Consider the following 16,472-nt stretch of genomic DNA (forward strand, 5'->3'; position numbering starts at 1 on the left):
CCTCTGGGAAGGGTCGCGTCCAAGCGTGTGGCAGCCAGCGCCGCCCCCACCCTGCCAGGCGGCCGTTCCTAAATCCCAAACCGGTGCCGGGTGCCTGTCTGCGGTGCGTGGCGGGGATCTGTCTTCCCGGCACCTGCACCTCCTGCTCCTCCAGCCCCCGGTGAGAGGGGCCCTGCTGGGAGGGCTGGTGGCAAATCACCCATCACACTCCCCCACCTCCGGCCCTGGGATGTCCCCTTCCCTCCCCGCTGGCACCAGTGCCCGGCTCTGGGGAAGGTGGAAGATGGGCATCTTCCGCAGCAGCGGTTCCTTCCGGCTGTGACAAAATGGGGCTGTTACGTCTTTCATCTTTCGCTGCCCTCACTGACTGCCAGTAAATTTACTTTCCTGTCTGCCCCCAGTACCACAGGGCAAAACCCATTTTTAAGCTAAAACCTGCCATTCTCGTGCAAAGACTGCAGCAGCTGGAGCTTCAAGGAAAACCCTGACGTGACAAAGATTTGCGCTACGAAGATAAGCAGTTGCAGCCTTTTCATTTGCAGATTTCCTAGCTGATAGCAGCTGTTAGCAGAAGCCCAAACCATGGACCCTTCTCAGTTTCCCCATGGGTGCTGAAGGCAAAGGCGACGTGACGTCCCTTCGTTCCAGGGAAGAACAGGGACAGTCAGGGCCAGACCGCAGGCGGTTTCCTCCCTCTGACAGAGGTGGCTAGCGGGAGCCTAGGAAGGACTATGAGAACAGGGCGAGCATCCCGTTCCCTTGAATTGCACATAGTTTCTGTATGTTTAAAATCCACCGCTGGGTTTCCCCGCAGCGAACCGGTCTGGTCTCCTCCTGAACTCCCGCAGACAGCTGTCGTCCTGCACCAGGGAGTTCTGCGGCTCGGTTATGTACAAAATGCCCTGGCTCTGCCCCTTCTTATCTCCTCCAGGAAAGCGTCGAGCGCTCTCCTATCTGTATGTGAGAGACGCCAGCAGAAACTAGCTGGAAGGAAGGAAAGCAGGGCCCAGAGTTTAGGCAGGTTGCTTTACACCTGGTGCAGGCCATGGAAGTGGGGGGCTGGTGCGAGGTATTCGGGCTGTCCGAAACCAGCGCCGGAGCATCCTTTGTGGGGAGGAGAAGCTCATCTCTGAGCATCGCTCGGCCGAGGGGAGAGTCGTGAGCTCCACAGCAGACGGCTCCCAGCTGGGGCTTGCCCTTGCCTTCTCCAGGGAGAGCCGGGCTCTCCCGCTACAGCTGGCATGGGAGGAAAGGAGGAGGTGGCATGGGGTCAGGCGCTTTGGTGAGCCCAGGTCCTTTATCAACCCTTTCAGAGACCGTATCCATGTCTGTACCCAGGACGTCGTGTTGCTGTTCAGGAGACGGAGGACTGTGGCTGCTGGAGAACAGCAGAGGCAAAGGCTGAAAGCGCTGGTGTGCAACAAGCTGGGGCCTGGAGTATGTCACCTCTCTGGGATCCTAAAGCCCCATCCCTGGGATCTCAGCCACCGCCTGCCCTATGCCCGCGGCGGTGGGGACAGAAACAGCACAGTCCACAAAAAGTTCAGCTCCCTTCACCTACTGGAGCCTCTTACAGCTAAAACAGATGAAAAGATTAGCCTGGTTTCCCCATGACACAGCCTGCTGTCCTTGCCGCCCTGTGTCCTAGGGTGCGACATCTCCCAGGCGAGGGTGACGTCCCTGCAGAGGGGACAGTCATCGCTTCGCAGGGAATGGCAGCTTTTGACCCCTGGTACCTGCTGGCACACCAGACCCTGGCTGTCAGCTGCTCCCAGGCAGGTGCTGGCGTCGCTGAAGTCGGTGCGCGGGGTGTGCGCGCGTCACTTTTCCCAGCCCACTTTTACCCGGGCAGTTCCTCCTCCTGCAACACACTCGTCCCCGTGACCCCTGGAAGGACGACCGTCGCTCTCGTCCCCAGCGTGTGCCAGCGGTTCGGTGGGTGCAGGGCTGTGACCACCCCTATCCCAACGGGCTGACCCCCCGTTTTCACCACCCAGACCCCCCTCCTTTCTCCCCGGGGCAAGGTACGGGAAATAAGACGTACACGGGGAAGCGCAGCTCTGAGTTTACTGTGGGTGTCTGAAGTGCGGTAAGGTTCAAGCAGGGACGGGGTTATCTCGGAAGGAAACGGGGTCCGTTGTAGCACAGCCTTTTTCGGTGCCACCTGGGACGATCCCTGCTTCTGCCAGGGGATTTAACACGGCCCTGAGCTGGCTGCCCGAGATGGGCAGCGAGTGGGACAGCCAGCAGCCTCCGAACAGAAAGAAGGGGACCCTTGTGTGCGCTGATGGGGTGACTCGGGTTCCCGAGGAGAGAGGAGGGAGTCAAGCCTTCGGCAGGGGCAGGAAGGAAAACAGCGCAGTCTCCAGGGCCGCACCGACGCTGGAGCAAATGCTGCTGCTGCTGCTACTTCTTCATGATTTTTTTGATCCAGGGCAGGTAGTTGGAGATGCGGGTGTAGATGCCGGGCGGGCTGTTGTGCCCGGAGGAAACGACGCCTTGTGCCACCTTCTTGCATACCAGGGGCCCGCCAGAATCTCCCTGAGGACAGATGAGAGGCTGGTTTTAGAGGTCTCTTCCCTGTGGGAACAGGTTTCTTGGTCCATCCCTGCCCAGGCACCGCCAGCAGGGCCATGTCTCTGCTCCGGATCTGCAGCTGCTCCTGCCCCATGCGTCCACCCCGGAGCCCCTGGTGCTGCGCTGGACCGTGGCGTCAGGGCACCCAGAGAGCTAGTCCTCACGGGAGCCACAAATCAAATGCTTGTCACCTCTCCTGGGAACCAGCTGAGCCTGTGCCAGCAGCGGCCCCTGCTATGGGAGCCAGCCAGCCCCCGGCCAAGCCCCCAGCCCATCGCAGCCCCTACCTGGCTGGAATCCCTCAGCTCGTGGAAGCTGCCGGCACAGACCATGCCGGTGCTGAGATGCGGATAGAAGCGGATGCATTTCCTGCGGCTGTAGATGGAGACTTTGGTTTCAAAGAGCGTGTTGGTCGCCTGGTCGTTATCGATCATGCCCCAGCCGGCTATGCTGCACTTGGTGCCCGTGGGGAGGTCACTGCTGGTCTTGGGCAGTGGAATGGTCTTGACGTAGTCATTGAGTGTGGCCTTCGCCGTCAGCTGGGAGAAAGCAGGGGTTTTGGAGAAGGCTGTGAGCAGAACAGCTGAAGGACGCTTTGTGCGCAGAAGTAGGGGAGGTCTAGCGGGACACACAGCGCTGCGAGCTCTGGCGAGCGGCTGCAAATAGGGCATGTGGCTCCAAGCCCTGCCCACCGTTCCCTCCCAGCTCCCTCCCGTTCCTGCCTGCCTCCAGCACTCAGGGGCCACGGCAGCTGGAGCTGGTGGTTTGCGGATGGAGCTGACAGCGTGGACGTGCTCTGCCCCGACCCTGCCAGACCCACAGCCCCGCTCGACCCGCCGACCCGCTGCGGGACCGCCTTGCCTTGAGCAGCATGATGTCGTTAGACACGGTGTTGGGGTCGTATTCCGGGTGCGGGTGGTATCTGACAACTCCCCGGACCTGCTGGGTCGTTTCTGGTGCGAGGATGTTGTGAGCCCCCAGGATGACTGTGGCATTCCTGGCCGTGGCAGCGGAGGGGAGAAGGGGGGAAACAGGTTGGGTCTCACCCGCGTCCCTCCCCTTTTGCAGGCAGGCGGAGAGAGCCGCTCAGCGGAGGAGGAAGAGGAGCCTGCTCCAAAATTACTCCAGTGATGGACGTCACTCACAGGTTGGGGGAGGAAGAAAGGCATAAAGCCCCTGTATGAAGTACTCACCCCGTGCAGTGTGCGGCTGTCATCACCCAGTCAGGGGCCACCAGGAAGCCTCCGCAGGATGACGTCCCTAACTTCAGGTACGCCATGTAAGGGTGGGAGTGGGGCTAAGCCTCGTGGCCCCCCACAATCTGATCCCGTAGAGCACCTGCAAGACACCCCGCCGCAGGGTGAGCCCCTGGCTGCTGCGGCCGGAGCCCAGACCAGCAGCTTCGCTCGTGGCAGGTTGCGGCACCCCAGCTTACTGCCGTCGGCGCACGGGCAGGAGGAAAGCAGGAGCAGCAGGGCCAGCAGCGGCGGCTGGGGCTGGCACATCTCTTCCCGCAGCTGGACGCTCCTTCCAAGATGTGTGGAAGTCTGAGTTTCCCAGTGCCCAAGGGCTGGTTTTATAGCCAGGGACCAGCTGTACCCAGCAGCCAGGAAACCATGTGCGATGGCCTGATTGTGCTAATCAGAGCAGCGCAGCATCCCTGCAGGTCTATCTGCATCTCTGCCGCCCCGGCCTGCTCACAGGCGATGTGCCCCGAGGCTGTGATTGATGAGTGATAGAGCAGGACAGAAAGGCCAGGGCAGAGAGAGCGTGTTACGCCGCAGTCCCAAAGCCTCCGGGATGCTGACCGGGAGAGGTGTCCTAGGGTATTTTTGAGGTGTGAGTTAGTGTTTCTCCCCGCAGTTTGGCTGCAGGACAATTCATAGAATATAGAATCACAGAATGTGTTGGGTCGGAAGGGACCTCTAAAGGCCATCCCGTCCAACCCCCTGCAGCGAGCAGGGACAGCTTGAACTAGATCAGGTCGCTCAGAGCCTCATCCAGCCTGGCCTTGAATGTCTCCAGGGATGGGGCCTCCACCCCCTCTCTGGGCAACCTGGGCCAGTGTCTCACCACCCTCAGGGTAAAGAACTTCTTCCTCATGTCTGATCCAACCCTGCCCTGCTCTAGTTTAAACCATTGCCCCTCGTCCCATGGCTCCATGCCCTTGCAAACATGCCCACCTGCTTCAAAGCGTGGTGTCTACGAGCGCTGGCGATCAGGCTGTCTTATACCGTACCTCCAGTAGCTCATGCCACTTGGTCCTGGGGGTGTCAGGTCACGTCACACTTTGTTGCCAAGCCCAGCAACTGCAGACGCTCTTTCCCCTCTATGGTTTCCCCTCTGCAGCTGGTCTGGCCACTGGCACTTCTCTTCAAATGGGACCATCCGCCCTGCTCCGGACCCTCTGCCCTCTCCCTTCCCTGACCCGAAATCACCTGCAAACCAGGCTGCGATTGTTGTCTCCACCTTGCCCCTAAGAAAGTCTGATTTGGTTAAATGCTAAACTGAGCGCCGGTCCTGCTGCACCTCTCCCTTCCTGGCCTCGTGGACAAAGGCAACAGAACAATTATCGCTCTGACGCTTCATTGCCCCCCGCCCCGTCCTGTTCCCGAATCCTTGGTCCTGCTATGGGAGATTTTTCTACCCAAAGACCCTGTCTGCGTGCCCATTCCCTGGGACACTTTCTGTCAACACTCCTGAGGGGTCTGCACATCACTTGAAGAAATTGGGGCTTGCATTAATCCTAAATCCCCGTCTCTGGAGCAGTCTCTGGTTACCAGTCCTCAGGCAGGTCTGCGACACGTGGTGTAAACTCAGCTGTTCCTGCCCAAGACACGACACCAGCTTTCCTTCCTGCCGCGTGTCATTTCAGGTGAAAAAGCACGTGCGGCTCCAAGGCTCCCAGCAAAGGAGAGCGGATGAGGAGGAAGATCCGTCCTAGAAGCCCCTTTGGCAGGCGGTAAGGGCGCTGCTTGGTGGCAGACATGCCCTGCGCGGGCAGCGCTGTGGCACAAGCGCAGTGTGTAGGTGCTGTCGCCGCCTCTGCCCGCAGCGTGCCCTGGGTCGGTTTTGCCATCTCCGATAAGATGCCCTCTGGCAGCCGGCTCAGTTTCCTGGGTGAGGGCTGGTTCCTCCCCGCCATCGCCACACCAGCACGGGAAGAAGCCGCTCTTCTGGGGGCGAGTCTGGCATGGGGCTGGGCCCTGCCCCAGAGGGTGCAAAGCGGCGCTGGTGAGCTCACGTGAGGGGTCCGATGGGTCAGAGCGGCCCAACGCTCCTCTGCTCCGGCCAGTCCTCATCGTTCCCAGCCAGGGCTTGAAGCTGGGGGGCTCTGGGCAAGCTGACAGCAGGGTAGCCGTGCTGGGGGCACACAGGCGAGCTGGCAGGGCAAGTGTCCCGGAAGGGCAGCAGGGTGGCAGCCGGGCTTATCTGCCAGTTAATCTGCATCGCTGGGAGGAGGGCGTTTGAGGGAGGGCTGTGGTGCGAGAATGGAAAACCCCTGAAACAGTTCCTGGAAATAAAATCCGAGCATGTGTGCAGGTATAAACAAACCAGCAGATAAATACGTCCCTCTCTTACTGCCCAGAGCAGTCTCCAGAACTTCAGAAGAGTCACTGGGCTCGTGGTTGGGCTGTACTAGCTCGGGCAGGGAGCGCCGGGAGCGTGGGCTGTCCTGCATGGAAGTCCACGGGCATCAGGGCTTTGGTTTGATTAAAACCTTCCTCCCGAATGCAGGGCTCTGACTGCGCCCGGATCCCTCGTTCCTCTCTGTGAGCTCTCTCCATGAGTCCGTATCCTGCAAGAAACCTCGCGCAAAGGTCTTGCTTTCTCCTTGGTCCCAGTGGTGGTGAGCTGAGAGCTCCGAGCTCAGGTGCCCGCGGCCTTTTGGTTTTAATTATCGCTCTCTAACAGCCTTTGGGTCAGCGGTACCAGGGCCAGGCTCTGCCGCAGACGGTAGAAACCAGACAGCAGTTCTCTGCCCCAAAACCGCTTCGTATTCTTACGCATAACAGGCAGGGAGGGAAAACAGCAGGTTGGAGGAAGCGATGCACAGGCTGAGCAGCCGAGCTTGGGATGAATTTCTGCTCTCCAGACACCAGCTCTGCTGCCGGTAAAGGCGTTGCCCCTGCCCCAGCCAGGCGGCACTAACCGCAGGACGGTGTGTTGCTTGTCCTTCCTCTGCAGCGCTCAGGTTGGGCGTCAAACCAGCCCCGTTTCCTGCGCCTGGTGCCGGCACCGCCCGCCCTGCGCGGCCATCGCCCTGCTGTTTACGCGGAGCCCTCCCGGCCCCTTTCCTGGGTGAGGGCTGGTTCCTCCCCGCCATCGCCACACCAACACGGGAAGAAGCAGCTCTTCTGGGGGCGAGTCTGGCGTCGGGCTGGGCTCTGCCCCAGAGGGTCTAACATAGAATCATAGAATCCTAGAATGGTTCGGGTTGGAAGGGACCTTAAAGACCATCTAGTTCCAACCCCCTGCCCTGGGCAGGGACACCTCCCACCAGCCCAGGTTGCTCCAAGCCCAGGCCAACCTGGCCTTGAACCCCTCCAGGGATGGGGCAGCCACAGCTTCTCTGGGCAACCTGGGCCAGGGGCTCACCACCCTCACAGTGAAGAGTTTCTTCCTAATATTCAATCTAAATCTCCCCTCCTTCAGTTTGAAACCGTTCCCCCTCATCCTGTCATTACACTCCCTGCTCCAGAGTCCCTCCCTGTCCTCCTGTAGCCCCCTTTAGGGACTGGAAGGGGCTGGAAGGTCTCCGCGGAGCCTTCTCTTCTCCAGGCTGAACCCCCCCAGCTCTCTCAGCCTGTCCTCACAGCAGAGGGGCTCCAGCCCTCCCAGCATCTCCGGGGCCTCCGCTGGACCCGCTCCAACAGCTCCATGTCTTTCTTGTGCTGAGGGCTCCAGAGCTGGACGCAGTGCTCCAGGTGGGGTCTCACCAGAGCGGAGCAGAGGGGGCAGAATCCCCTCCCTGGACCTGCTGCCCACGCTTCTGTTGATGCGGTCCAGGATGTGGTTGGCTTTCTGGGCTGCAAGCGCTCGTTGCCTGCTCACGCTGAGCTTCTCATCCACCAGCACCCAACATGGTGTTGATGAGCCCACATGAGGGGTTTGATGGGTCCTGCACAGCCCACCCTGGGCCAGAGGCTCCAGCCAGGCCTCTGGAGCAGCCTTGTGGCCTCAGTGACACCACGCTGACCATGGCTGGCCATGCCACACCGAGTGGGGATGGCAGGAGCGCCGTGCAGCTCCCTCCCTCCTGAGGAAGGTGCCTGCTCACCGGGGACCTGGTCACAGGGCAGAAGATGCGAGGGGAAAGCCGAGCTTGTCCCAGGTGCAGTAGAAGAGCTCTGGACTGGGCTTGGCGTTTGGAGAACAGGCACTGAGCTGGTCACAGAATCATAGAATGTGTTGGGTTGGAAGGGACCTTTAAAGGTCATCTAGTCCAACCCCCCCTGCAGCCAGCAGGGACATTTGGTCCAGCTTCTCCAGCTGCCCAGGCCTACATCCAGACCTAGGGAGGGGAGGGATTGGTTTTCTGGCAATCACCGGGGGCTGTCGGGAGCTGCACGAAACGCCACGCTGTAAAGAAGCAGCCGGACTCGGGAGTGTGCGTTCGTGGCGTGCTCACCCCGGCGGGATGCTGAGGGATGAGCTCTTCCGCTGCTCCCATCCTACGGGCACCACTGAGGGTTTCCGCCGCAGACCAGCCAAAAGATCAAAACCTCAACCCCGTCGTAAAGGGGGGGAAGGTGTGATGGGGTCTGCGCCGGCCCAGAGATGAAGTGATTTTTTGGGTTGACGTCCAAGTAATTATCTTTTTTTTAGGGGGGGTGCAGGCGGGCATTTCGTAAAGCTGTTTGCTTTCCGTTTAATGTTTTTGCATTGAGGAAATGCAAAATTCTAAAGAAAAGGCACTTGAAGAAAAAAAATCAACAAAACTTTGCCATTTACAGTCGTGACTGTGGTCTAAAGGAGGTGATCCTGAAACTTTCTCCTTCGTGTTCTTGTTCTCCTTCAAATCCAGAGGTGCACTGCAGAGACCCTTTTCCTACGGAGACCCACCATCGCCACCACCCGATTTCGACGGACTGACACCCAGCTCCTTGGGACGATTCTTGGAGCGCTGTGAAGGGCCAGGTCTCCAGCGTTTGGTGTCAGCCCAAGTCAGGGGGGCCCCGCTGGCTCTTCCCAGCTCCCTTCTGGGGCCAGAAGCATCCTGCCGCTTTGGAGACTGGGACTTGCCGCTGGAAAGTTGCCTGCTTGCTGCTGCGCGGTAGAAGAGACCAAAGCTAGGAAATGCCACCAACCAAGCGCCAGGAGCAAGCAGTCGTTTTTTTAAACCAACTCCACCCTTCCTGGAGCAGAAAAACACCTGCGGGCAAATGGATGCCTTGGCTGACGTTGAATGGCGCTGGGGCCACACAGAGGGGACAGGACAGGCGGGTGGGACAGAGATGGGGACGACCAGCTGCCCATGAGCCAGCCTGGGGGGTCGCCTGGCTAGGCCCACCAGGCAGAGCTCTCCACAGAGCTTCACCCAGGGATTTTTTTTTTTTGTTTTTTTTTTCACCAGAATGTCTGAAAATAAAAGTTTTAATCAGGACCGTGCAGCAGCACAGCAGGAAAACCTCAACAGAAATCACTGATGTTTTATCTTGCATTTGAAGCTTGCTGTCTTTCCCCCGCAGCTGCTTGTGGCCCCCCACAATCTGGAGATGGACGCCCTCGCGGGAGCAGGTGGGCTCAGGGCAGGAGTCACCGGGCATGCCGCTGGCCACGGGCCACCAACCCAGGGAGCCGGGCTGCGGGCTGCTCCTGCCCTGCTCCTCTCTGGGCCTCCCTGTCTGCAAACTCTTCCCTCTGGGGCCAAAGAGCTTTTGCCTTCCCGTTGGCCTTGGGACGGGCAAGTAGGGGGTTCCAGGGCTTCTGCCGCGAAGGCGCCTCATCTCAGCATCCGTGAACACCCGCTCTGGCCACGGCTCTGGCAGAAGGCTCGGGGGGCTGCAATTGGCCCCCGTAGGCTTGGTCCTTCGAAGCCCAGCACTCAGCAGCTAGCAAGCAGTTTCAAGCAGATTGTGGTCTTGATCTGAAGGAAAGAGATGAGAAACGTTGCAGGATGGGGTGTCACTCCCCCCCCACCCCAACCTTCATTTCAAAGAAAGAACATCTGAGCTGAAACGGTAGCAAGGGAGAAGTACCAAGATAAAGCTCAGCCTGCATCTGTGCAGATAGCAATGGGGAGCTGCTGCAGAACAACAGGAACTCTCCCTCGTGTGGGTGCCCCGCCGTGGGGGAGCCTGGTTTGCCCCCAGCCGTGTCTGGTGGCAGCAGCTCGGAGGGGGACACTTGTGCCCCGCTCTGCTGAGCTGGTTGCATGGAGCAGAGGGGACCCCAGGCCGTGGGACGTGCGGTGGGAGCCGTGTTTGGGGTGTGCGGTGCCGCGCCAGGAGGCAGGGAGCTCTGCAGGCTGCTGGGGACAGGAGCGAGAGGCGCTGCACCAGGGCTTGGGACAAGCTCAAGCAGCTTCCCAGAGCCGGCCCGCCTCGCGACGTGCTGTGAAACTGCGGTGTGCCTCGCGGGAACCCAGTCCCCTCCGCTAGAACCCAGTCCCCTCCGCTACGGAGAGGCCAAACAGGCCAGGACACACCAAGGAACAAGGTCTTGTCTCACTGCAACAGCTCTTGACCTGATGTGCTTGTGGAAGGGGCATTAGGAAGAGCCTTTTGATGGTCCAGAAGACCCGGCACCCCTTGGGTTGAGCTGTCCCAGCTGCTTTTCTGCCTCAAGCCCTCCTGCCGTCAAAAGCATTTGCCTCCCACCCGCCCTGCACCCTCCGCAGACACCCCTGACGAAGGGCTCGTTCCTGTCAGGTCTCTCTCACATGCCACCAGCTATTTGAGCAGCTACTCAGGGCCCCTGACCAGGCAAGTTTCTCCATCCTCTGATCTTTTAGGGGCGCCCCACCAGTTCTGTCCTGAGCAGACGCATTGGCTGGAGGCTCAGCCCGAAGCCCGAATAAAGCAGGGGTGACGTGCGAGAATCGCACTGACCCTTTTGATTCCAGCGCCGTACCAGGAGCGTCTGCCCGGCCCGTTTGGGAGCGCGCTCTCTGTGCTGGGTGTGCAACCTCGCGCCCCTGCTCTCTGGCCGGAGCTGCGCTCGTGGCCCGGTCTTCCTGCTGATTTCCGCTCCTTCGATCTTGGGGGTCATGTGCTGACTTTATCAGCACGAGTTTCTTTTCTACGCTGCCGACGATAGAAAAGCCCAAAACGCCAGTGGAAAGGGTGAATGTGGAGGATGGATCCCTCAGCTTTTTGATGAGAACCTCTCCTGCTTGCACACGCCTTCCTGCAGCAGGAACCTCCTTTGCATTTTACACTTGCCTGGGCTGCGATCCGGGCTAGGATCTCGCCACTCATCAAGAGCGGATGGGCTCCCAGGGCAACTCCCTGCTTGCCGTGCTGACGGAAGAAATCACCGCTCTGCTTTCAACTTGGGGACCATGGCTTCGTGCCAGTCTGGAGTGAGAACACAGGTGAAAGCAGAAAGCAGGGCACAGCTCCTGCTGTGATCCTGAGTTCAAAGGTGCTCGCTCTTTTATTTTCTTCTCTAATGCCTCTTTGCAGCTGCTTTGGGTGGGGTCCATCTTGCACTGAAATGTGGTTGATGTTGTAACTTCCCTTTTTCCACTTTGGTAGGTAGAAGCCTCGCTTATTTTGCACAAGGAGCCCTCCCCGCAATCTACTCCGTGCCGGGCCTCAGAGGAGCAGCTGGAGAGCACGGCGGGCTGCTGGACCTCCCTCCGGCAGCAAGAGCCTCGGGCCACTCACGACAGGTGAGTCATAAGGCAAATTCAACTGCCGCGGTTGGGAATAGCACGTTTCAAGACTTTCTCTCCAGTCAAATTTCGCAGACGCGGGGAGTAGGTCAATGATAGACACTGTGGTGGTGAGACACTGGCCCAGGTTGCCCAGAGAGGGGGTGGAGGCCCCATCCCTGGAGACATTCAAGGCCAGGCTGGATGAGGCTCTGAGCGACCTGATCTAGTTCAAGCTGTCCCTGCTCGCTGCAGGGGGTTGGACGGGATGGCCTTCAGAGGTCCCTTCCGACCCAACACATTCTGTGATTCTGTGATGATTAACATGACAATCATGCCGGGACTCCTGGGTTCTGGTCCCAGGGTGGCCTCTCGCACATTCTGCAATTCCGGGCAAGAGGCAGCAGCTTTGTGCCTCTGTTTCCCTGTCTGTGACTTAGAGAATGGGAAGATCCTGACCCATCTCTAGCGGGTGCTCGGAGAGCTGAAGGTGGAGGGTGCAGTGTCAGGGCACATGCAGGGCTTTGATGAGCTGGTTTTCTTTGAACTGGGTGGAACCGAGCCCTCGCCCCAGACACGCAGGTGCCTGGACTTGCTGCTTTGACGGGACGGGACCGGGACGGATGTGTCCCGAGAGACTGGTAGGAGCTGGGCCCACAGAGGAGCCCAGAGGGGTGAGAGCATGGAGCTTCCTCCTGGAGAGGGATGGATCTGGGCATGGGTGGTGCACAGGGCAGCTGCTGAAGAGGCAGTTGCTCTCTGCCAGACTCAGGGGTGCATATAATGCCACGAAAGGCAAAGCACTCAGTGCCTCGGGCCATCTGGGTGCTCTTGCCAGCACTTGGCTTTGTTCAGCCCATCAAGGTGGGCGGTGTTACCCCATTCGACCCAGCCTGCCCCCTCAAAGAGGGGCCTGACATTATTTCATTCACGTCCCACCTTCACAACCACAGCAAAGCTGAGAACAGCCAGACCCTTACTGAGAAATGGTGAGAGCTGTTAGAAACAATGTCAATACTCCAGATCACAACAGGAAACTTTATTAAACAACAGGAAGCCCGTACTCATACGTGGACTTACAAAACACCTCACCCTCCTCTCTCCTTGTTCTTTCAGCGACGCAGGGCTGGCAGACAGGGCGCTCTCATCTCCGGGCTGGGTGGGGCTGCTGGGATCAGACCCCGTCCTGTGTGGCAGAGTCTCACAGCTGCCTCCAGCCCTCAAACAGAGGGTCTGCTCTGCTCCAAACCCCGTCTCAAACCGTTGCTCCATCGTGCATCCCTGGGCTGCTGACCTAGGCTCAGAAGATGGATGGTCCAGAGCCCAGCTGGCTGGTAAATCGCTCCCTTCCCCTTCCACTGGGCTCTGCTCAATATCCTGAGCTCAAACTTGACCTGCTCGACAGGAAAGGTTCCTGCCTGCAGCTGGCTGCCATGAGGAACGTGAACATCATCCTGCAGCACTACAACTTCACAGGCAAGCTGACCAACCGGCAGTCTGGGGATGAGGGCATGGGACTCATCCGCACAACCTTTGTCGTCATCAGCTGCATCATCATCCTGGAGAACCTGCTCGTGCTGCTGGCCATCCTGCGGTGTCTGCGAGCCCGCCGCTGGGTCTACTCCTGCATTGCCAGCATCACCGTGAGCGACCTGCTTGCAGGAATTGCCTATCTTTCTAATCTCTGCCTCTCGGGCAAGAAGACCTTCCAGCTTTCACCTCAGCTCTGGTTCCTGCGGGAAGGCATCCTCTTCATCGCACTGGCTGCCTCCACCTTCAGCTTGCTTGTGACCGCCATCGAGCGCTACAGTGCCATGGTAAGGCCAATCGCTGAGAATGAAGCCAGCAAGACCCTGCGCTTACGTGCCCTGATCATTTCTTCTTGGCTGCTGGCTTTCATCATCGGACTGCTCCCACTGCTGGGCTGGAACTGCCTGTGCGACTTCAATGCCTGCTCTGTCCTCCTGCCTCTGTACTCCAAGAACTACATCCTTTTCTCCGTAGTCATGTTCAGCATCATCCTCCTGGGGATCGTCGGCCTCTACATCTCCATCTTCCAGCTGGTCCAGGCCAGCTCTAAGCAAACCAGCTCTCGGCACAGCCGCATACGGTCCATGCGCTTGCTCAAGACTGTGCTGATGATCCTGAGCGCCTTCATCATCTGCTGGAGCCCACTCTTTGTCCTGTTGCTCTTTGACGTCTTCTGTGAGACCCAGACCTGCTCACACCTCCACAACCTGGACTGGACCTTGGCTCTGGCCATGCTCAACTCGGGCATTAACCCCGTCATTTACTCCCTCTGGAGCGTGGAGGTGCGCCGCGCTGTGGGAAGCCTCCTGTGCTGCTGCTGCGTCAGGGTTGGGCTTTGCAAGCCTGGGAACTGCCTGGTCATCACAGACATCAACTCTGGCTCGTCCACAGAGAGCTCCCTGCGTTACCGGGAAAGTTTCCGCAGCTCCGTAGCACGGAACGCCCGGCCCAGAGCACCTCTCTCCAGCAACTCCAGCATGATGAGCAACCTCCCCAGCCTCTGAGAGGTCCTGGTGCCAGACAGCCCCCCAGGGCCTCATGCTGCTGGTCCTGGCCTGGCAGAACTGTAGCTTCCATGCAGCTCAGGCTGACCAGGTGCAGCCCCACCACTCCAGTTTTTAACCGGCCAGGCTTTCCAGTCCCTTCAGACTGGGATGTTGCTTCATTGTGGGTGCAGCATAGGGACAGGCATTGCTCCTGGGATGGGAGCGAAGGACACGGGCGCATTGTGGGGTTGGCGCTCTGCTGAGACAACTGGTTATAAGTGGACCCTGTTCTGGGTGTGCATGAGTATAGATGCTGTACCTGCCCAGATGAGGGCGTTTTGCCCCAGGGCACAGTGACAAATAGGGTGGGTATCCCCAACCAGACTGTCCCCCAACCCCTGGGGATCAGGCTGAGCTGGCAACGCTGCCACTGCACGTCACGCAGGGCTGGAGGCGATACTTGAGTCTTCTCCTGCGGCTTACAGCCTCCTGGAATTGCCGTGATGGGCGCAGCTGCTGGGAAAGGCTGCAGCCTTGAAGTCTTGCCAGGGAGTCAAGAACAACTGGGTTTGCAAGCGCAAGTGCGTGCAGCTGTGGGGCAGCTCGGAGGCCCCTGGCCAGGAAGCGAGTGCCCACCTGGAGCGCAGCACAAACCAGCCACGGGATGGCAGAGGGCTGCGGCAACAGCCCAGTCCCTCGCCGGAGCGCAGAGGTTGGGCGTTGTGCCTGCGCGAGCGCCGTGACGGTGCTCACAGCTTGGCAGCAAGAAGTTAAGAGCCTCAACGTGCCTCTGGGTACGGGGCTGCACCCGCAGTGGCAGCGCTGGCACCGCCACGGGAGGCACCCGCAGTGACTGGCTCCTCGGGTTTGGGGCTTCCCAGTTCAAGGACAGGGACCTGCTGGAGAGGGGACTGTAAAGGGCTATGGAGATGAGTAGGGCACTGGAACACCTCTCTGATGAGGAAAGGCTGAGGGATTTGGGGCTTTTTAGTCTGGAAAAAGAAGACTGAGGGGGATCTTATCAACGCTTATCAATACTGAAAGGGGGGGTGTCAGGAGGATGGGGCCAGGCTCTTCTCAGTGGTGCCCGGGGACAGGACAAGGGGTAACGGGCACAAACTTGACCATGGGAAGCTCCATCTCAACACGAGGAGGAACTTCTTTGCTGTGAGGGTGGCAGAGCCCTGGCACAGGCTGCCCAGAGAGGTGGGGGAGTCTCCGTCTCTGGAGACATCCCAACCCCGCCTGGACGCGTTCCTGTGCCACCTGCTGTGGGTGACCCTGCTGTGGCCGGGGGTTGGAGGAGATGATCTCCAGAGGTCCCTTCCAACCCCGATATTCTGTGATTGTGTGGTGGAGGCCCCATCCCTGGAGACATTCAAGGCCAGGCTGGATGAGGCTCTGAGCGACCTGATCTAGTTCAAGCTGTCCCTGCTCACTGCAGGGGGGTTGGACTAGATGGCCTTTAAATGTCCCTTCCAACACAACACATTCTGTGATTCTATTCTATGACTGAGGAGTCTGGTCCCATCAAGCATGGCAGAGCTACCCACTCCCATGGGGCCGAACCTCTCAGGCAACACACACCTGTACAGCAGAGGGTTCGCAGCGCTGGGGCCTCCCAGAGAGGTGTGCCATGCTCCGGCAAACGTGCCAAGTCCTAAGATGCCCACTGTGGAGGGCACTGGAAGGTTGAGCAGCAGCTTCTAGATGGCTTTGCATTCTATTGTCTCTGGTGGGGTTTGGCTCACACCAGAACAGAAGCAGCAGGACCTGTTTCCTCTTCCTTTCTGGGCCGAAAAGGCTGCATCCTTCCCGAAACTTTTCTGAAAACAGTGTTTGCAACAGAACAGATTTGCAAGAATCACTTGAGTCTGTAAGAGAGTCATCACCGGGAGCGGGGTGGAGCCGGCCCCGAGCCCTTCCGAAGTTCAGCACAGCTGGGGAAAGGAACGGAGGCGTCTGACCCCAGCATGTTCGCTCTGAGCGCTACCACATTCGGGGAAGGGGGTCATCCATGCTCGGCCAGGGAAATGTCCTGAGGGTCTCCACCTCCCTGTGAGCCGGGCAGAGAAGGTCCCCAAGGACCCCGGACACACAGCATTGACTCTCCCCTGGCTCCCCAGGGCCGAGCCCTGCTCTTCCCTTCCCCAACCCAGTGAAAAATCAGAGCAGCGCCCAAACGCCTCCTCTCCCCGGGCAAAGGAGGCCAAAGCCACCCAAGCGCTGGGGAGGAGAAGCTCCTGACGACTTCAAACCCTCCCGCGGCAGCCCCTCGGCAGGAGGTGCCGAGCTCCCGGCCCATGTGTTTTGCAATAAATCTAGCTGATAAGAAAGACCCTCTTTGATTTGCTATGATTTTATCTTCCTGCGGGGCCCGCAGGCGAGGGCGGCAGCCGGGACGGGCTGAGGCGGGGAGCTGGGGCCCGCTCCGTGAGCCCCTCGGCCGGGCCCAGCTCGCCGCGGAGCCTCGCCGGCTGCCCCTCCGTGTCCCGGGAAGGTGCGGGCGTTCTCCGAATCGATCCTGGTCCCGGGACCGTCCCGTCCCCCGGGACCAG

At 59.5% G+C, this 16,472-nt stretch overlaps 2 protein-coding genes across 5 annotated transcripts; one reads left to right on the plus strand and one right to left on the minus strand.

Annotated features, from left to right (window-relative positions):
- Nucleotides 1-1,852: 1,852 nt before the first annotated feature.
- On the plus strand, nt 1,853-16,245 carry S1PR4 (sphingosine-1-phosphate receptor 4). 4 transcript variants are annotated; one of them, XM_054182169.1, is made up of 6 exons: nt 1,853-1,935; nt 3,646-3,847; nt 5,453-5,539; nt 11,280-11,416; nt 12,515-12,732; nt 12,804-16,245. In XM_054182169.1, exons 5-6 carry the CDS (start codon nt 12,710-12,712, stop codon nt 13,930-13,932), a joined length of 1,152 nt encoding a protein of 383 aa, XP_054038144.1. In that variant the 5' UTR covers nt 1,853-1,935; nt 3,646-3,847; nt 5,453-5,539; nt 11,280-11,416; nt 12,515-12,709; the 3' UTR covers nt 13,933-16,245. The 4 variants fall into 4 exon arrangements, with proteins under 4 accessions (XP_054038144.1, XP_054038141.1, XP_054038142.1 ...); XM_054182166.1 differs by having other exon boundaries at nt 12,515-16,245; XM_054182167.1 differs by having other exon boundaries at nt 1,897-2,024; nt 12,515-16,245.
- Nucleotides 2,059-4,380, minus strand: LOC128900724 (duodenase-1-like). The gene is made up of 5 exons (XM_054182195.1): nt 4,013-4,380; nt 3,771-3,915; nt 3,439-3,574; nt 2,865-3,116; nt 2,059-2,541 (listed from the first exon to the last, which is right to left on the minus strand). Exons 2-5 carry the CDS (start codon nt 3,854-3,856, stop codon nt 2,407-2,409), a joined length of 609 nt encoding a protein of 202 aa, XP_054038170.1. The 5' UTR covers nt 3,857-3,915; nt 4,013-4,380; the 3' UTR covers nt 2,059-2,406.
- Nucleotides 16,246-16,472: the final 227 nt, after the last annotated feature.

The sequence above is a fragment of the Rissa tridactyla genome, chromosome 22, assembly GCF_028500815.1.
Source record: "Rissa tridactyla isolate bRisTri1 chromosome 22, bRisTri1.patW.cur.20221130, whole genome shotgun sequence".
NCBI classification, from domain to species: domain Eukaryota; kingdom Metazoa; phylum Chordata; class Aves; order Charadriiformes; family Laridae; genus Rissa; species Rissa tridactyla.

Excerpts from the sequence above, each read along its gene's own strand:
- LOC128900724 (XM_054182195.1), bottom strand. The coding sequence starts at position 3,856 with ATGGCGTACCTGAAGTTAGGGACGTCATCCTGCGGAGGCTTCCTGGTG. Across the intron at positions 3,117-3,438 it reads ACGACATCATGCTGCTCAAG|CTGACGGCGAAGGCCACACT; the intron begins GCAAGGCGGTCC and ends GCTTTCTCCCAG. Across the intron at positions 2,542-2,864 it reads AGCTGAGGGATTCCAGCCAG|GGAGATTCTGGCGGGCCCCT; the intron begins GTAGGGGCTGCG and ends ATCTGTCCTCAG.
- S1PR4 (XM_054182166.1), top strand. The coding sequence starts at position 12,706 with ATGGATGGTCCAGAGCCCAGCTGGCTGGTAAATCGCTCCCTTCCCCTT.